The sequence below is a fragment of the Cetorhinus maximus genome, chromosome 8 (assembly GCF_964194155.1).
Source record: "Cetorhinus maximus chromosome 8, sCetMax3.hap1.1, whole genome shotgun sequence".
Lineage (NCBI taxonomy): Eukaryota > Metazoa > Chordata > Chondrichthyes > Lamniformes > Cetorhinidae > Cetorhinus > Cetorhinus maximus.
This window is the reverse complement of record NC_135886.1, coordinates 96,737,277-96,758,627: the sequence shown is the minus strand read 5'-3', so window position 1 is coordinate 96,758,627 and position 21,351 is coordinate 96,737,277. Positions and strand designations below refer to the sequence as shown.

The following is a 21,351-nucleotide window of genomic DNA, read 5'->3' as shown; positions in this document are numbered from 1 at the left end:
TGAGTTTGAACGAGTAAAACAAGGTGGATACGGGCGTTAAAAATAGAAACAACGCATGCAGCTTTTAGGGAAGTAATTCTTTTGGAAGAATTTAAAAATTCAATCCTTTCAGTAATGAGAGCTCATGTGGAGGAACAGAGGGTTGATTCTGTAAGACAAGCAGCAGAGATAGCTGATGATTATGAGGTAGTTCATGGAGCTCAACCTTTTTTTCGTCACCCTTTCAAATTGGTAAAGGATAAAAAGTGGGAAGGTGAAAGGAAGGCAGGTAATCAGGGGAAGAGAAGGGGTAGCTGGAAGTTCCCAAGAAGCTTTTTCTCAGAATAAAAAGGAAGGTGCTGAAGGTAGAAGTGACATTCAAAAATTGAGGTGTTTTCATTGTAATAAAGTGGAGCACACTAAGTCAGTGTGCTGGAAATTGCAGGAAAAATCTGTAGGAATTGTTGGGGTACAGAAAAGCTCTGGAAGTAAAAGTACTGTGGATTCTGAGGTTCAGACACAGGAGAAACCAGTAGGGTTTGTGTACAAGTGGAACAGGGAGAATCAGTGAGAGGTAAAGAATTGGGAATGTGTTCACAGTTTACTCAAGAGAATTCCGAGGAGCAAGTTACAGGAATATTAAAAGATTTTGCATGTGAAGGGAAAGTCTTTCCATGTGTACAGGGTGGAGTAGATAAAGATGTTAAAATTTTAAGAGATTCAGGGGCTAGGCAATCCTTAATGTTGTGGGATAGTGATATTTGTTGTTCAAAGGGAGTATTGAAGGAGCAGGTAATAAGTGGGGTTCATGGAGATGCAAATCTATTCCATTCTAGAAGGTAAATTTAAAGAGCAAATGGAAGACTAGTGAAGTTATAGTTGGAGTGGTGGAAAAATTGCCCATTGCAGGGGTTCAATTTATTCTGGGTAATGATATCGCTGGATTGTAAATGTGGGTGATGCCTATGGTAGTTGAGCAGCCTGTGGAAGCGTTTTCAACAGAGGTGTTACAGAAGGAACATCCTGGATTGTTCCCCCGATTTGTGTTGTAACCAGATCAAAGGCTCATACGGGACGAGGATGATAAGCAGGCAGTTCAAAGGCAAGAAGAAGGTGTCAAAATCCAATTAACTGGCACTGTATTTGATAACATTGGTGAAGAGGAAGGAATACAGGGCAATTCAGCTGTGTGGAGTTACAGAAAAATGATCTGCAATTAAAACAATTATGTCAGAAAGTTTATTCAGAAACAGAAGCAAAATGTATTCCAGTATGTTATTATCTTCGGGAAGGTATTTTAATGCGAAAGTGGCAGTCAGGACATGTCTCAGCAAATGAAAGCTGGAGGGAGGTGCATCAGATTGTTATCCCAATACGGTATAGAAATGGGATTCCGAGGGTTGCTCATGAAATTCCAATGGGGGCACATTTAGGAATTAGGGAAACACAGGAAGGGATACAGAGGTATTTATTTTGGCCAGGATTACATAGGGGTGTAGTCAAATTCTGTAGAACCTATTAAACATGTCAAATAACAGGAAAACCAAAAGCAGTAATTAAGCCTTTAATTCAAATATCAGCATTTGAAGACAAAATCAAAAATACCTGGAAAAACTCAGCAGGTCTGACAGCATCTGCAGAGAAGAACACAGTTAACGTTTTGAGTCCGTATGACTCCTCAACAGAACTAAGGAAAAATAGAAAAGACGTGAAATATAAGCTGGTTTAAGGGGGGGTGGGACAGGTAGAGCTGGATAGAGGGCCAGGGATAGGTGGAGATAACCAAAAGATGTCATAGACAAAAGGACAAAGAGGTGTTGAAGGAGTTGATATTATCTAAGGAATGTGATAATAGGTGACATTAAGGGTAGAAAGCAGGACGAGCAAGGGACAGATAGCCCTAGTGGGCGTGGGGTGGGGGGGAAGGAATCGAAATAGGCTAAAAGGTAGAGATGAAACAATGGATGGAAATACATTTAAAAATAGTGGAAATAGGTGGGAAAAGAAAAATCTATATAAATGATTGGAAAAAAGGGGGATCGGAAAGGGGGTGGGGATGGAGGAGAGAGTTCATGATCTAAAATTGTTGAACTCAATATTCAGTCCGGAAGGCTGTAAAGTGCCTAGTCGGAAGCTGAGGTGCTGTTCCTCCAGTTTGCGTTGAGCTTCACTGGAACAATGCAGCAGGCCAAGGACGGACATGTGGGCATGAGAGCAGGGTGGAGTGTTGAAATGGCAAGTGACAGGGAAGTCTGGGTCATGCTTGCAGACAGACTGATCCCTCCCAGAACCATGATAGGGTCCCACTTGTCCTCACTTATCACTCCATCAGCCTCCGCATTCAAAGGATCATCCTTCGCCATTTCCAGCAACCCCAGCATGATGCCACCACCAAACACATCTTCCCTACACCGCCCCCACCCCCCCACCGCCCCCCGGCGGCATTCTGCAGGGATCACTCCCTCCAGGACACCCTGGTCCACTCCTCCATCACCCCCTACATCTCAACCCCCTCTCACGGCACCTTCCCATGCAACCGCAGAAGGTGCAACACCGGCCCCTCTACTTCCCCTCTCCTCACTGTCCAAGGGCCCAAACACTTCTTTCAAGTGAAGCAGCATTTCACTTGCACTTCCCTCAATTTAGACTATTGCATTCACTGCTCCCAATGCGGTTTCTTCTACATTGGAGAGACCAAACGCAGACTGGGTGACCGCTTTGCAGAACACCTTCGGTATGTCCGCAAGCATGACCCAGACCTCCCTGTCACTTGCCATTTCAACACTCCACCCTGCTATCATGCCCACATGTCCATCCTTGGCCTGCTGCATTGTTCCAGTGAAGCTCAACGCAAACTGGAGGAACAGCACCTCATCTTCCGACTGGGCACTTTACTGCCTTCCGGACTGAATATTGAGTTCAATAATTTCAGATCATGAACTCTCTCCTCCATCCCCACCCCCTTTCCGATCCCCTTTTTTCCCAATAATTTATATAGATTTTTCTTTTCCCACCTATTTCCATTATTTTTAAATGTATTTCCATCCATTGTTCTTTTTCTACCTTTTAGCCTAATTCGATCCCTTCCCCCCACCCCACCCCCACTAGGGCTATCCGTACCTTGCTCGTCCTGCTTTCTGCCCTTAATGTCACCTATTAGCACATTCCTTAGATAATATCACCACCTTCAACACCTCTTTGTCCTTTTGTCTATGACATCTTTTGGTTATCTCCACCTATCACTGGCCCTCTATCCAGCTGTACCTGTCCCACCCCCCCTTAAGCCAGCTTATATTTCACGTCTTTTCTATTTTTCCTTAGTTCTGTTGAAGTCATACGGACTTGAAACGTTAACTGTGTTCCTCTCCGCAGATGCTGTCAGGCCTGCCGAGTTTTTCCAGGTATTTTTGTTTTTGTTTTGGATTTCCAGCATCCGCAGTTTTTTGCTTTTATCTCAGCATTTGAACAACCTTTTACCAGGGTCATGATTGATTGTGTAGGACCCCTCCCTAAGACAAAGTGGAAATCAGTATTTATTGATGATAATGGATGTATCTACCAGGTTTCCTGAAGTGATACCTTTAAGAAATATTACAACTAAGAAGATTGTGGAGGAATTAATTAAAATTTTTACAAGATATGGTTTACCTAAGAAAATACAATCAGATCAGGGGTCAAATTTCATGTCAGCTGTTTAGGGAAGTAATGAACAGTTTGGAGATAAAACAAATTAAGTCAACAGCTTATCATTCGGAGTCACAAGGAGCTTTGGAAAGGTGGCATCAAACTTTTAAAACAATGATAACACCATACTGTCAAAATTATGCACAGGATTGGGATACAGGAATTCCATTTTTGTTATTTGCTATTAGAGATGCTCCTAATGCATCGACTGGTTTTAGCTCTTTTGAACTAGTTTATGGTCGTGAGGTAAGGGAGCCACTGAAATTAATTCATGAGAGATTGGTGGGTCAAAATTCAGTAACTATTCTCCTGGATTACGTACCTAATTTCAGGGAAAGTTTGAGCAGAGAATGTGAGTTGGCTAGGGAACATTTAAAGACATCAAGCAAATGATGAAAGTGAAAGCAGATAAGAAAGCTAAAACTCGAAGGTTTGGATCTGGAGAAAAAGTACCAGTTTTGTTACCAGTATTGGGTGATTCATTAAATGCAAGATTTAGTGGGCCTTACAGGGTTGAAAAAAAATTGAGTGAAGTAAATTATTTAATAAATACTCCAAATAGAAGAAAGCAGTAGAGGGTGTGTCATGTAAATATGCTTAAAAATACTTTGACAGGGAAGAGGAACAAAGAGAGGTATTAGTGATGGTGGATGATGAGAAAGACGTAGTGCAGGACTCTGAAATTGATTTTCCTCTAATCAAATTGGATAGTGAGGTGGTGCTTAAAAATTTAAATGAAATATTGAGTTACCTTCCAAGCAAGTGTCAAAGTGATTTGGAAAACTACTGCAGTCACACAAACCTATTTGTGAAAATAAGTTGGGAAAGACACATTTAGCTTTACATGATGTATGTATAGAAATGTTATCTTCAATAAGGCAACAACCTTATAGGTTAAATCCGGCAAAGTTATCACAAGTACAAAAAGAAATTGATTTCATGCTTCAAAATGATGTCACTGAGTCTAGCTGCAGTAACTAGAATTTGCCTACTGTACTGGCACCGAAAGCAAATGGACCACAAAGACTATGTGTGGACTATCAAAAGGTGAATGTGGTGGCAAAAGTGGATTCATATCCCATACCACTGTTGGAAGATTACATTGAGGAAGTGGGACAATTGAAATTTATCACAAAGATTGACTTGCTAAAAGGATATCGGCAGGCACCGCTGTCAGAGAGAGCAAAGGAGATATCAGCTTTTATAATGCCAAGTGGACTATATATATGTTTAAAGTCATGCCATTTGGTATGAAGAATGCACCTGCGACATTTTAAAGACTGACAGACAAGTAATTGCAGGTCTAACCAATTGTGCGGTTTAAATTGATAATCTAATCATTTTCAGTCAGACGTGGGTAGAGCATTTACAGCATCTGGAAGAATTATTTATTTGGCTACAAGCAGTTAATTTGGTGATGAATTGGCTAAAAGTGAATTTGCAAGAGTGCAAGTTACGTATCTAGGCCGTACCTTTGGACATGGTAAGGTGGCTCAGAGATGTGAAAGTCAAGGCTATCGTGAATTTCCCTGTGCCTACAACAAAACGAGAAGCTTTGAGATTTCTGAGTGGGTTTTACCAGAAATTTGTACCAAATTTTAGCAAAATGGTTGCTCCACCGACTGAACTATTAAAAAAGAACAAGTTTCAATGGACACTGGAGTGTCAGAAATCATTCGATAGGTTGAAAACTGTATTAACTACACCAGTTTTGGCAGTACCAATTATGCCAAGCAATTCAAGATGGCCGTTGATGCACATGATATAGGCATGGGGGCTGTACCTAGACACTGAACTGGAGTGATTCCTGTTGATACCAAGGACTTGTGTGTGTATATTTATATTATGTTAATGCATGCACTTGGTAATGTAATAGTGTAATATGTTTAGGAGATAGTGTAAGATGGGTTATTAAAATGAAGCCGTCTTTTAGAATTATGACGGCTCATTTTTCGATAGGGAGGGGGGATGGTCATGAAGCTATTAATGTATATAATATTATTGGAAAATATTTTTCTTTCAAAATAAAGATTTAGTCTGTGGGTGTGTCGTAATTAGATTAAAGCCAGCTAGTCTGGGTGCTTTGATGTGTACTAGTTTTGAGATGTAAGAGAGGTAGAGTGCATTTGCATTTTATGAATAGAGCAGTCAAGAAGTGGGGTGAAATCTGACACCTAGCAAGTACAGACCAAGCAATATGTTTATATTGCTAATAAAATTGGTACTATGAACGGGGTTTTATTGTTAGAAGAGGTGGGTTCAAAGAGGCTGGTGATGCAATGGAGAATTTACATTCAATGAGCTGTGCTAGGTATAACTTCAGTAGGTTTGTGTGCGCCGAGCAGAGGCATTGTAAGATCAAAGTAGCTGCAAGCCTACAACTGTCTCCACAGGAACCGAAGTGAAAGGAACCTTATTTTGAATTTGTGAGGTGAAAATGCTTTGCCTGGCATCTGGTTAAGTCTATGGGTTTCTGTTGCCTTAATAGAGGTTAGTTTGGGAATTTGTTACAAGTTATGATAGTAGTAATTTGTAACTATGTGTACCTGTTTAATGTGTTGTAACTTAATAAAATGTTTCATTTAGTTTAATATAAAAACCTCTTGAGAACTGATGGTCTGATTCCTGAATTTAGAGCTGCATCTCAAACATACCACTTAAAATATAGGTTATGACAGCTGTTTAAAGTTTCTCTGGGATTTTTAAATAACTCAGCTTTACCGAAAGGCTGTCTCATAAATTGCCACATATAATTGAATGAAAAAAATAACAGCTATTTTGTCACTACTGTTCTATCTTATGTTGGCAATTTCAAGGAATTCTATATTCCTTGAATACTCTTACATTGAGCCAAATACAATTATAAAAAAAACTTAGTCATAAAATTGGTTGCTTTATGTTAGAAATGCCTAGAATAAGGTTTCCCCTTTATACACTTGTCCTTTTGGTTGAAAGGCCTAGAAATTTCACCAGCGCTTTGGGTGCTGGAGAATGGCCAAAGTGAGAGAAAGTAATGGTTGTAATAAGGTGTCGGAGGTACAAGTGAGGGTGTGAGTGAGTAGATTACATTAGTAGTTGTGGGTGAAAAGCCAGTGGCTAAACAGTTGGGATTTGTAAGTGCAGCTGTAAGTGAATCGGGAGAGATTTTTTCCTCCAGAGGTGGATACAGAAAAAAGTTGGGTTAGGAAGTGGGGTTGGGATGGTGAAGAGTGATGAGGAAGTGATCACAGATGGCCTTATCATTGATTAGCTGTGATGGAAGTATTGAGGCCATGTGAGATGGCAGGGTCAAGGAAGGGGGGCCGGGTTGGGCCAAAGGGGGCTGGTGAGGGGAAGAGATGTGAGGGGGCGGGGGGGCGCGCTGAGGGGTGGAGGGGGTGGGAGGAGGTAAGGGGGAGGAAAAAGAGAGGTGAGGGGTTGAGAAGGGGGGAGAAAAGAGAGATGGCAGGGAGCTCAGAGCAGTGCATGATGAATTGAGATGGAGGTTGAGTCACTGAAGAAGAGAAGTCACTTAGTGCACAGCTGATAGGTGGAAAGCAGTAAAAAAAAACTCATGTTTGTCTGGAACTTGAATGAGTGGTAGAAAACAAGAATATACAATGAGGAGAGAGGGGTGGAGCAAGGTGAAATGCCCAAAGGAGGCAAAAGTGCAAGATGATTAGGGAGATGGACAAATGCCTTCCAAGAATCAAGTTGGACCCTTGACCCTTTCCCTCGTCCACCAACTACATCCTCAAATGTTTTCCCTCAGGAAAATCCATGTTTGCTTCAACCAATATATGCTCTTCGTGCTTTTTTATAATTTCATTATTCATCCCTACTAGTGAAAGGGTATTCAAGGGATATGGAGTAAAAGTGGGTAAATGGGGTCTCAGGTATTGATCAGCAATAATCTTACTGAATGGTGGTTTGGTTTGAAGTGCTGAATTGCCTATTCCCATTTCTATACAAGTCAGGGTAACGGGTTCCCAGGAAAGTTAAGGAAAGCTTTGATAATATAAATTTCAAAAAATCCTAGTGTCAACATTTAAGTATATTTGTTTCAGTCTGCAAGGAGGAAATGTCACTTAAACCAATACCTTTAAATGTGTCACTACTTCTGTACTTAAAAAACAGCTTTGTCAAATTCCAGACCTGCAACTGCAAGTATTTCACACACATCTCATGCAGCACAAAATTCCTTTTCCAGACAAAATCCAAGGGAAAAAAATGCAATTGCATGGCTAATGTTTTTCTGCATTTCAGTAAAAACATCACAAGCCCACCACTGCACTTTATTTAAGTTTTGTTAACAGCATTGCATAAAGAAAGATAGCTCCAAATTGTTCACCTGCTTAAGCTGCCTAATTTGTTCCAATTCTTCTCGTAGGTGTTCCATCTTTCTTCTAATAGTAAAACCTGGGTCCACTGCTCCAAATTCCTGACGAGATGAGCATGTAAAAGCTGTTTGCAGTACAAACAAAAAAGGTAAATATCACCTGAAATCATGGGAGGTGAGATGCAGACAAGAAGAACATTGAAACATTGTTCTGAGGAGTTGTGTTGCACATGGTTGAGCCCCGATGAGCCAGATCTCAAACATTTAAAGTGAGCAGCCAGCATGTTTTGGGAGCAAAGTTGCCCAACTGCACTGAATGCATTTAAAGGACTAAGAAGAGTGCTTTCTAGTTCAAAGACGTTTTACAGCACTTGTTCAATGCCATTTAGATTGAGAATGGATGAATGGCACATTAGAACAACAAGTCTTCTCAATGATGCGATCTCTCCCTCCTTAATGGAGGTGCTGCTGGTGGAAGGTTGTTGGAGAACTGTTTTGTGTTGCAGATTATTTCCAATTTGTTTCTCTATTTGGTTTGAGTGCTTGGTATAAAAGTACCAATTTCACCAGGCTTTCACTGCTTAAAGAAGATAATGGCTCAATTTGGTGATAAAACAACGACAGACCTAATGGAACTCCATTACATAAGTGGCAGATGTACGGTTCAACGCAAAAATCCTAAAGTTGTCCGAGATGTGCTTTTCTACCATTGGCTTTACAAAGATGGTATCACATTGTCTCTCTGACTATAAAAATACATCGAACCCATGAAATTGCTGTACTTGTTGGTAGGTAAAACCAAGCCTGCCACAGTTATATCTTGTCCATTTCGGTCTAAGTACCTTTTAATGATGTGATGTGTCCAATTATTGCCAGTCAACCTCTCTGGCACTGAAAATGAATTATTACAAGTGTGGACTCTCATTCCTTCAGGTTTTAAAGTTGGAGAATTTTAAAATGTAAAATTTTTTTTTTCAATTTTCCTCTCTCAATGCAATCCCTACTTCTCTTTCCATACCTGATATGACATTGAATTCACTCACTCTAATTTACATTTCTTTCTCAGTCCTTATGTTGTTAATTTCACAATTATTGGAAGGTGTTCTGAGAGATCGGATATACAATTATTTGGACAGCCAAGGGCTGATTAAGGATAGTCAGCATGGCTTTGTGCGTGGTAGGTCGTGTTTAACGAACCTTGTAGAGTTTTTCGAGGAGGTTACCAAGAAAGTAGATGAAGGAAAGGCTGTGGATGTTGTCTACATGGACTTTAGTAAGGCCTTTGACAAGGTCTCACATGGGAGGTTAGTTCAGAAGGTTCAGACACTTGGTGTCCATGGAGAGGTTGTAAACTGGATTCAAAATTGGCTGTGTGGGAGAAGACAGAGAGTGGTAGTGGATGATTGCTTCTCAGACTGGAGGTCTGTGACTAGTGGTGTGCCTCAGGGATCTGTGCTGGGACCATTGCTGTTTGTTGTCTATATCAATGATTTGGATGATAATGTGGTAAATTGGATCAGCAAGTTTGCTGATGACACTAAGATTGGAGGCGTTGTGGACAGCGAGGAAGGCTTTCAAAGCTTGCAGAGGGATCTGGACCAACTGGAAAAATGGGCCAGAAAATGGCAGATGGAATTTAATGCGGAAAAGTGTGAGGTGTTGCATTTTGGAAGGACAAACCAAGGTAGGACATACACAGTAAATGGCAGGGCACTGAGGAGTGCGGAGGAACAAAGGGATCTGGGAGTTCAGATACATAATTCCTTGAAAGTGGCGTCACATGTAGACAAGGTTGTAAAGAAAGCTTTTGGCATACTGGCCTTCATAAATCAAAGTATTGAGTATAGGAGTTGGGATGTTATGGTGAGGTTGTATAAGACATTGGTGAGGCCAACTTTGGAGTATTGTGTGCAGTTCTGGTCACCTAACTACAGGAAGGATATCAGTAAGATTGAGAGTGTGCAGAGAAGATTTACTAGGATGTTGCCGGGTCTTAAGGAGTTGAGTTACAGGGAAAGATTAAACAGGTTAGGACTTTATTCCTTGAAGCGTAGAAGAATGAGGGGAGATTTGATAGAAGTTTACAAAATTATGAGGGGTATAGACAGAGTAAATGCGAGTAGGCTCTTTCCACTTAGATTAGGAGAGATAAACATGAGAGGACATGGCTTTAAGGTGAAAGGGGAAAGGTTTAGGGGGAACATTAGGGGGAACTTCTTCACTCAGAGTGGTGAGAGTGTGGAACGATTTACCATCTGATGTGGTAAATGCGGGCTCACTCTTGAGTTTTAAGAATAAATTGGATATATACATGGATGGGAGAGATCTGGAGAGTTATGGACTAGGTGCAGGTCAATGGGACTAGCGGAATAATATTTCGGCACAGACTAGAAGGGCCGAATGGCCTGTTTTCTGTGCTGTAGTATTCTATAGTTCTAATTGCTCAGCTTGGTTTGGGGGCATGCAAATGCTGCTTGCCCTGTTTACTTGGGTGCCACGTTTTCAATTCACACATTAAACATCTTGCCATACAAACTTAAAAACCTAAACATGCATGGGCAAGTTTACCTTATAACAAGATAGTGTTACATGCCCTACCCACAACAAATAATGGCCCATTAACTATCGAGTACTTGAAACAAAGTGCCAAGGAGCTTAATGACACGCCTAATGTTGTGAAATGCTATATACAATTGCAGAATGTTTTCCACTAACTTCATTTTTAAAACATGTACATCAATATCTGCATCCACTTGTGTAAAAGAATCTAAGTATATTTCAGAGTCTGAAGACAAGTATATTTCTTGATCCTGTGTATCTTGCCACGTAAGATAATAAAGCCATTTGTATACAAGAAGAAATGATACACATTTCACTATTTGAATCCAGCCAGAAGTTACAAGTTGATTTCTGGATGGTAGAGAGAAGGCTGTTATCTGAAAGGAAAACCATCTTTCTTTAAGAAACAGGTACACTAGTTTCAAGTCAGAGATTCTTCTACTTGTTGAAGGGATTTTCAGTTGTTCTGTATTTGGAGATATTTCTTTGAGGGCGTATCTTTGTGTCTCAGCAATGAATTTGACCAGAGATAACTAGCAGGCTTCAGATTTGCAATCTGATCTGGATCAGGTTAGATAACAGCTTATGTGAAATTGAAACTTTGAACAATGAATCTTCATTTGAATCAAATGATAGTGATAAACCTATTTACTAATATATCAACATTACCTATAAACTCACATTCTGTGAAGATTTTACCAACTAATTCCAATGTACATTTGTGCATGATGTTAGGATTCATTGCATGGTGGAAAGGAGACAAATTCAAAGGAAATAACCACATGACTTACCTGATCTAGGCTTGAGACCAAAAGGAGCTGATGAGGGTTGAGTGGAGAAACCAACAGGTCTACCATCCTCCTGTGATAGAATGCAATATTATTTTTTAAACTAGGAGACAAGACCTTTACTCCTCTATGTTACAGACCAAGATGTGAGGATTGCGCAGTTAATTTTCGACTCACATCGCCAAAGGTTATAACAATCGTTTAGATGTTTAACTTACCCACAAAACTGGCCAATTGTTTCCCTTTGATACCGTTATTCCCAGCATAAAAAGACTAACCAGGATTCTTTCAGTAAGCCAAAAAAAAATTGACTTATAAAATAACCAATTTTTTAAAAACAAGTTAATAAACTGGTTAACATACAAGATGTAGTACAGAAGCGTAACAATTTTGCCTTTTTAAAAAAATTATATTCAAATACCACCTCCCCGCAGGCACAAACAAATACAAAATAGGACAAAACAAACAGTCCCCTGCAGAAGCTAGAGGATAAGAACATTTCTTTTAAAAGGATAAAATTCAAAGAAATCTCGACGCTGTTGATCCAACAGAATTCTGGTCACATTAGATCTGGAAGTTCTTTCAGATGAGTTTTTTTTTGGTGAAGCTGTCCTTGACAACTTACTTATCACAACTTTGCGAACTCTCAAAAATGAGTTATTCTCAAGAGACGTTTCTGAGGAAGATTTAACTCAAAGGTGGGACAGAGAGGGGGGAAAGAGTCTTTTTCTTGCAGCCTGCTTCTAAGGCAGCCCCCGCCACCCACACACACACTGCCTGAATTTTAAAGACAGATGTTCAAAGCACACTTCTCTTAGGCCAGCTGTTTTTAACCAAATCAGCAAGAGTCTTTAGCCTGGCAACAGTAGCTCTTTGTTAACTTAGATATACAAAGTTTCTCTTCCCTCTCCAGGTGTTCTCACTGGACATCTCTGTTGACCCGTGGTTTCTTGAAGAATAGCATATTCATGGCCCCTAATTAATCTTGCAAATTAAAAAAAAAATGACTCAGGAGAAAGAATTCCCAAAATTCAACGTCCTTCAAATTTTCCAATAACAGGTTCCTCACATCACTTCAATTCTAAAACTTCCAGAAAATCAAACTCCAGTGACTCAAAAGTATTATTGTGATTTCTATTAGCATTTATTTATTTTTCAGATGTACACTACCCCATTCATATTGGCATTTATTCATGTGCACCAGTAAATGCCATCAGGCTATTCAACAATAATGATCATTACACCAATCCTCATCCAATGTTCACACTTTGAGCAAGGGTGACGAAATAGAAAATCAAGAGCCAGAACACCTGATGTTCCCCTCCCACATACAGAGAGGAGGGCCTATTCTAATTTCCCCATCGCCACTCTAGTCAGGAAAGGTAGCATAGTGTTAATGCTACTAAACTTAGTAATCCAGAAGACTGGGCTAATGCTCCAGAGACACGAGTTCAAATACTACTACAGCAGCTAATGATGAATATAAATTGGGATACCTGTTCCACAGACTAGTCAAGCAACAGCCTGACACATCATATTCACGGAATTATACCTTTCAGCCAATGTCCCTGGCTTCTCATCATACCTGGGTATGACCTATTGCTCTGGTGGGACATATTCACCAGAGGTGGCAGCAATGGTATACAGAAAGGAAGGAGTGGCCCCAGGAGTCCTCAACATTAAATCCAGACCCCATGAAGTCTCATAGCATCAGGTCAAACATGCACAAGGAAACCTGATTACCACCCACTTCCCTCCCTCAGCTGATGAAATAGCACTCCTCTATGTTGAGCACCACTTAGAAGAAGCACTGAGGGTAGCAAGGGTATAGAATGCCCTTTGGATGGAAACTTCAATGTCAAACACAGAGCACCTTGGTAGCGCCACTTTTTACCAGGCTGGTTGCGTTCTGAAGGACAAAGTTGCCAGACTGGGCCTGCGGCAGGTGATGAGATCACCAATGAGGAGTAAAAGCTACTCAAGCTCACCAATCTCTCTCTCGAAGCTGCGTTTACTCATGAGAATAACGGTAGGACTGACCACTGAATGGTACACTCCTTTTGGAGATCAAGTCCCTCTCCATATTGAGGGCTTGTTCCAATGTATTGTGTGCCACTACCACCATGCTCAACAAACATCCCCATAGGGGAGGCAATGGCATAGTGGTATTGTCACTAGACTAATAATCCAGAGACCCAGGGTAATGCACAGCAGATGGTGGAATTTGAATTCAATAAAAATCTGGAGGCCAATCATCTTATCTCCAGGACATCGTTACGGAAGCTCCTCGGGGTAGTGTCCTAGGCCCAACCAACTTCGTGTGCTTCAAAGAATTTCCCTCCATCATAAGGTTAGAAGTGGGGATATTCACTGATGATTGCAGTGTTCATTTCCATTTGTAACTCCTCAGATAATGAATCAGTCTGTGCCACATATAGAAACACCTGGACAACATTCAGACTTGGATTGATAGGTAGCAAGTAACATGCATACCACACAAATACCAGGGAATGGCCATCTCAAACAAAAGGAAATCTAATTATCATCCCTTCATGTTCAATGACATTATGACCACTGAATCCTTTACCACCGACATCCTGGGAGTCACCATTGACCTGAAACTTAACAGGACCACTCACAAATGCCGTGGTTAAAAAAGCAGGACACAGGACACTCACCTCCTGACTTCTCAAAGCTCGTACGCCACTTACAAAGCACAAGTCAGGAGTGTGATGGAATATTTGCCACTTTCCTGGATGAGTGCAGTTCCAACAATACTGAACAAGCTCAAAACTATCCAGGACAAAGCAGCCCACTTTATTGGCATCTCATCGACCACCAGTACACCATGGCTGCAGTGTGCACATTTACAAGACATACTGCATCAACTCATCACAGCTCCTTTGACAGCAAAAAACTTGCAACCTTTACCAACGAGAAGAGCAAGGGGAGCAAGCAGATGGGGGGGAGATACCACCACCTCAACTTCCCCTCCAAGTCATGTACCCATCCCGCCTTCCTGCACTTTCAATAGTTCAAAATCCTGAAACTCCCTGTCTAACAGCACTGTGGGTATATGTGCACCACATGGACTGCAGTGGTTTAAGATAGCTCACCACAACCTTCTCAAAGGCAATCAGGAAGGCGCAATAAATGCTGGCTTTACTAGGGACACCCACAATGCACGAGTGAATAAAGAAGGCTTTAATCATCTTGGTCTGTATGATTCAACTACTCACTGGAAGAACCTGCTGAGCTATCAGGGGAGTTTAAGAGCATTACATTTAAATTTGATTTCAAGCCTAATAGTGGGGGCTGAATTGTTATAGCAGGTTTGATGCATCACCCAGAATGGCAGACTCTAACTTTCTTGATTTGGCCCTGTAGTTCTCCACTAAGCAGAGGTACTGTACTTCCTAGGGGAAAGAAACAACCTAACAAGTTGTGGAAATGATCCTGAGCTACTTTCATTCACCTAGTTGTTAGTTACACAGCAGCATTGTTCCAGAGCACAGCAAGTCATTTTCTCTTTATCTGAGCCAAGGAATAGCGCAGGGGAGACAGGAACACAATTTGGGAAAGGGATTTAGATTTAGCATTATTTTGTTCCCTCCTAATTTCCTGTTTACAACTAACATGAAAACGCGTGTAAAACAAATATGATGAACTTCATATTATGTATAAGCTGTTTCAAAGCAAATGACAAAAAAAACAAAATCTGAAGGGACGTAGAAAGCTAATCCACTGAACCTGATGAAGTGCAGGATTGATAAATTCACTCTAAGGTGTGATCTTTGTAATCTTAGTGAAAGAGCGTGAAAGAATTAGGTCGGTAATGATAACAAATAAATGCAGTAACAATACCTCAAATGATACACTGGATATGATCAGGGCCTGAGGTAATGAAAGGATGGTCTGAACAGAAGATGGTGAAGGCATGACTGTAGTTTCATTATCTGGCTGTAGGAGTGAAAACAGAATAAAACAGGGTAAATTAAATGGAGGAAAGATTACAGATAATTTCAGGAAACTTATTCCTCCATCTATTTGAAATGAAATGGGAAAACTTCAAGGAGGTACCAGACAAAAAATAGCTTTGCTTTAACATTTTCTCTCTCTTAAGATTTGCCATTTCACACCTTTCTTTATTTAAGGAGCTGCTAGGTGTTGACTGAGTACCGGGGAGGAAAGGGAGAATGCGAAAGGGCAGAGGAGACAAATTTCTCAGAGGAGAAGAGATGATGCCTCCATTTTGTTTTGGGGAAAAGTAACACGCGACAGTCAAGTGAAAGGAGGCATGATCGCTTTTCTTCTCATTATTTACAGTAGCAATATCATGCAGCCCTAACATTTTATACAAAAATTCTAATGTTAATTCTTGAACAAATTAAAATTTTCAATGCCAAAGTATACAGTACATTCTGCAATCAAATTCATTAACTGTATGCAGGTTTTCATTAGTTCACTATGTGGGGGTGACCAAGTCTTTAACCAATTAAATGGTTGCGAGGATCAGAGGGACCTTGGTGTGCATGTCCACCGGTCCCTTAAGGTAGCGGGACAGGCAGATAAAGGTGGTTAAGAAGGCAAATGGGATACTTGCCTTTATTAGCCGAGGCGTAGAATATAAGAGCAGGGAGGTTTTGCTGGAACTGTATAAAACACTGGTTAGGCCACAGCTAGAGCACTGCATGCAGTTCTGGAATCCGCATTATAGGAAGGATGTGATTGCACTAGAGAGAGTACAGAGGAGATTTACCAGGATGTTGCCTGGGCTGGAGAATTTTAGTTATGAGGAGAGATTGGATCGACTGGGGTTATTTTCCCTGGAGCAGAGAAAATTGAGGGGGGACATGATTGAGGTGTATAAAATTATGAGGGGCATAAATAGGGTAGACAGGAAGGAACTTTTCCCCTTGGTGGAGAGATCAATAACCAGGGGGCATAAATTTAAGGTAAGGGGCAGGAGGTTTAGAGAGGATGTGAAGAAGAATTTTTTCACCCAGAGGGTGGTGGGAATCTGGAACTCACTGCCTGAAAGGGAGGTAGAGGCAGAAATCCTCATAACATTTCAGAAGTATTTGGATGTGCACGTGTGATGCCATGGCATACAAGGCTATGGGCCTAGTGTTGGAAAACGGGATTAGAATAGTTAGGTACTTGTTTAGCTGGCGCAGACTTGATGGGCCGAAGGGCCTTTTTGTGTGCTGTAGACCTCTATGACTAATTTGCTTAATAGCATACTAAATACAGCATCAAGTTATCAAAAGTGTACTTATAGGTGTGTGATGCTATGCAGCAAAACACACTGCAAATTCCATTTATATTTCGATAGGATCCCTTTCAGTTTGGCTCATGATGAGTAAGATATCTCGCAAGACTAAAGAGATGGCTGCCCCAAGTCTATGTCTGTGCTGAAATGCACTAAACTACCTGCTGAGTATATGCAAAGTTCTGGTCAACAATTAAAACCTGTCAAATCTCCCCAGCATTAAACCCATTAAACAATGCCTTTTTCCTGGTTGAACACCCATTTTTTAACCTGTAAGTATTTCTAATCATGATGATTTTAATCTGGAAGAGCATATACTGCCTCAACTTTTGTGCTCTCTTGCCACCACCTTCCCACATTTCATTGGAAAGGAAATTTTGTGATAAATTTCCTCACAATTGAGTTCATAGGTATTTTATTGGCCAACTGAAGAGGCAGGTATAATAATGAAAGCACCAATTTTTCTGTAAACCCCTAGTCTATATCTAAAAAAAGTACACTACACTCGGGATGCTGAGAAAGTCACTCAGTTTGAAAGGGAGTTGAGGCAGAGCTTCGTACCAATCCTCAACGTGACTCAAATACTGCACTAAACAAGTGGTTCAGTTACTGTAAGGTTTTATTTTTAAAAAACAAATGGCAACTTCGTTTTCACAATTATTCTACATGCTGACATTCAGGGTCACTTGAAGCAAAATATAATCAAGGACACAATCTCAATATTGCTCTGCATAAAGTACCAGAATTCAGAATCTCAACAGTGTGATACTTTGGAGGCAAAACAAATGTACAATATCCACTTGATAACTTCCACTGCATACTACACACAGTATCTAGGGTAAAGATTATGAAAACAGGGTAGAGCATGCATGTGCTAATTTAAAATCAGAACACAGAGGGGCATTGATCGAACAGTGCAGTTGAAACAGCTTCCTTAAGATGTTGCCAAATTAAATCCAGTGGCAATAAACTGCTCCAAGGGCATAACTAGAATTGGAACTGCATCTGCAAATTCTAAGAAGCATCTCAATGATCCAAGTTAATGTTAGAAATTCTCTCCAATATTTACACAATATACTTCCTGTGAAGGTTTGCAAGGATATTCACTTGCATTGCATTATCAAACTAGTTGAGAATGAGGGGTTAAATACTATTCTGCTTGGCATTGTTAATGACTAAGAAGCTCTTTTGCTGTTTTGAATTAAAATAATCTGGTGACTGGACTGTTAATCATCCTAAACACAATAAGGGTAAGATGTAAATAGAAAAAAGTGTTAACAGTTAAGATAGCACAAAGCTAATGAAGGTTGATGCAATTCATGTCAGCTCATAAAAGCAACAGGAATAGTTTAGTTTAAGTTCAACTGTTTCAGGTTAAATGGAAAATGTCAATTGGAATCAATTAATTTTACGATATAAACAAACAAACGTAACACTTTTAAACCATTATAGCTATATAGAAAAAGTTCTAAGGTTAATAATATTTTGAACATGAAGTTAAATACATACCTCATTTTCATATTCAAATTCTTCTTTATTCTTCTTTGAAGATTTTAACTGTCGAGAAAAAGGCACAGGAAAGTTTAGAGAGTCACATTTTATTAAATATAATTTTTTTGTATTAAATACAGGCATTACTTTCTAAGTTGAAAGCAAAATACTGCGGATGCTGGAAATCTAGAACATTACTTTCTAAGTGTCTAGAGTATAAGGTACTGTAAGCACAGTCATTGCAGGAGTTTTAAGAAAAGGGCAGCCCAAGAGATTGACAGTAACAAAAGGATACATTGCTGTTGTTGCCCACCCATTTTTTTGATTGAAACAAACCAACTTTGTTCGTAGCCATTTTAGAAGAGAATGAAAGTCTCCTCTGGCACTGAAGCTCTTAAAAGGGCTCATTTTGGACAATGGGCATGATGGGCTAAATGGCCTCCTTCTGTGCTGTAACAATTCTATGATTCTACAACTCCAGTAACAGTGGCAATGGAGGTGGTAAATTTGCTGGACTGACCAGAGACTTAAGATGCTCTTGTCAGTATCAATCACAGTCAAGCCCAAAGATTGGGCAGAATTATGGACCCTGAATCCTTTTTGCTCGTCTATGAAAGCCAATGTAGAACACGACTTAAGCAGCAAACTTTTTCAGGGCATTTTGAGGAACACTCTGTCATCACAGAATTCTCCATTTGATTGGTAGCAGAGTACTTCTGTGCACAAGCACCAATGGAGCTTCAATATCCCTATAGCCTAGATAGTCTAATAAGCCTCTAAGTTTGGAACATATATGTGGTCACGCAATAATGAAAGGGAATATTATCCTTGATAATCACAATCAATTCTCAACCAGGACTTTACAATAGCAAAAAAACACTTAGTCAGAATCATTACTGGACATAAAAACAAAAAGCTAAAAGCTACTGCGGATGCTGGAAATCCAAAACAAAAACAGAATTACCTGGAAAAATTCAGCAGGTCTGGCAGCATCGGTGGAGAAGAAATCAGTTAACGTTTCGAGTCCTCACGTGTGTTCTGCCGAAGGGTCGTGAGGACTCGAAACGTTAACTGATTTCTTCTCCACCAATGCTGCCAGACCTGCTGAGTTTTTCCAGGTAATTCTGTTTTTGTTTTTATCATTACTGGACATTGAGTCTAAGTCACCTTCTAGAGAATCACAAAATTGTTACAGTGCAGAAGGAACCCATTTTCCCACCATGTCTTCACCAGCTCTCCGAACGAGCAACTCACATAGTTCCATTCTCCCGCCTTCTACCCATAACCCTGCACACACTCTTTTCAGGTAACACTAATTCCCTTTTGAATGTTTCAATTGAACCTGCCTTCACAACATTCTCAGGCAGAGCATTCAGACCCTAACCACACATTGCATGAAAAAGTTTTTCCTCATTTCACTATTGCTTCTTTTACTAATTGCTTCAAATCTTTGCCCTCTCGTTCTCGATTCTTTCATGAGTAGGAACAGTTTCTCCCTATCTACTCTGTCCAGACCCTTCATGGTTTTGGATACCTCTATCAAATCTCCCCTCAGCCTTCTTTCCTCTAAGGAAAACTTGATTGAAATTCCTCATCCCAGGAACAATTCTCATGAATCTTTTTTGCACTCTCTCCATTGCCTTCACATCCTTCCTAAAGCGTGGCGTCCAGAACTGGACTTAGAGTTAGCTGAGGCCGAACTAGTGACTTATACAGTTCAACATAACCTCCTTGCTCTTATACTCTATGCCCCTAATAGTAAAGCCCAGCATATGTATGCTTTAATAACTGCGCTCTCAACCTGTCCTGCAACCTTCAATGACTTATGCACATATACACCCAGGTCCCTCTGCTCCTGCACCCCGTTTAGAGTTGTACCCCTATTTTATACTGTCTCTCCATGTTCTTTCTACCAAAATGAATCACTTCACATTTCTCTGCTTTGAACTTCATCTGCCACCTGTCCATCCATTCCACCAACTTGTCAATATCCTTTTGAAGTTTTACACTAACCTCCTCACAGTTCACAATGCTTCCAAGTTTTGTACCACCCACAAACATTGAAAATTGTGCCCTGTACACCAAGATATAGGTCATTAAAATTACTGTAGAGTAACCCAGTCAGTACCACTCCCCTGCTCCATAACATATCCCTGCAAGTTTATTTCCTTCAAGTGCCTATCCAATTTCTTTTGGAATCGATTGTCTCCATTTCCATCACCCTCATAGGCAGCAAGTTCCAATCATTATCACTTGCTGCATTGAAACGTTGTATCTCTTGCCCAAAACCTGAAAGCTGTGCCACTTAGTCTCTGTACAATCAACTAATGGGAACAGCTTTTCTTTGCCTTATCAAAACTTTTCTTATACGCCTTTATCAAATCTCCCCTCAACCTCCTTTGTGCCAATGAGAGCAAGCCCAGCTTCTCCAATCTTATGTTGTAGCTAAATCCCTTCATCCCTGGAACCATTCTGGCAAATCTCCTCTACACCCTCTCAATGACCTTCATAACTTTCCTAAATTGCAGTGAGCAGAACTGGATGCAGTACTCTAGTTGTGGCCTAATCAGAGCATTATAAAGGTTCAGCATAGCTCTCCTGCTTTTGTACTCAATGCCTCTATTTATGAAGTTCAAGGCCCCTCATGTTTTGCTAACCACTCTCCCAATATGTCCTGCAACTTTCAAAAATTGGTGTATAAGCATCCCCAGGACCCTCTGTCCCTACACACTCTTCAGAACTGTGCCTTTAAATCTATACTGCCTCTCCCGATCACTTCTGCTAAAATGCATCACCTCACATTTTTCTTTATTAAATTCGATCTGCCACCTGTCTGCCCATTCTGCTAGCCTATGTCCTGCTGTCAATTAGTATGACCCTCACATATTTACCATCTTCCTGATGCCACAAAATTTCTTTCATGTTTGCAGCCAAATACAAGAGACCTGGATAACTGCAACAACTCAGTCAACAATCTCATTCAATGCAACTTGCATCTGTGATTTAACTAGAGGGTAATCTTACCATCTGATGCAACTCCAGTGCCAGGCCTCAAACCAACAGATCTCTGCTGCGCCACTGAACATTTAGTCCTTATTTTCCCTCATTACCACAACTTTCCCTATCCTGGTGAGCTTCAAGTCTTGGTGCATCAACTTGAACTTATGTAGCACCTTTAAAATAGTACAACGTCCCAAGTTGCTTTACCAAAGTATGACCAAACAAACAAACTGAGCCACAAAAGGCTGGTAGCTGAAAGC

General features: G+C 40.5%; 1 protein-coding gene across 7 annotated transcripts in view; it reads right to left on the bottom strand.

Moving 5' to 3' along the window:
- The window catches only part of lrch2 (leucine-rich repeats and calponin homology (CH) domain containing 2), a 134,599-nt gene that overhangs the window by 20,526 nt on the left and 92,722 nt on the right, over window positions 1-21,351 (bottom strand). For all 7 annotated transcript variants that reach the window (XM_078547276.1, XM_078547278.1, XM_078547277.1 and 4 more), the window contains 4 exons: window positions 18,110-18,157; window positions 15,193-15,288; window positions 11,332-11,401; window positions 7,994-8,106 (listed from right to left, as the gene is read on the bottom strand). In XM_078547276.1, coding sequence (XP_078403402.1) covers window positions 7,994-8,106; window positions 11,332-11,401; window positions 15,193-15,288; window positions 18,110-18,157 — 327 coding nt within the window. The remainder of the gene's footprint in view (window positions 1-7,993; window positions 8,107-11,331; window positions 11,402-15,192; window positions 15,289-18,109; window positions 18,158-21,351) is intronic.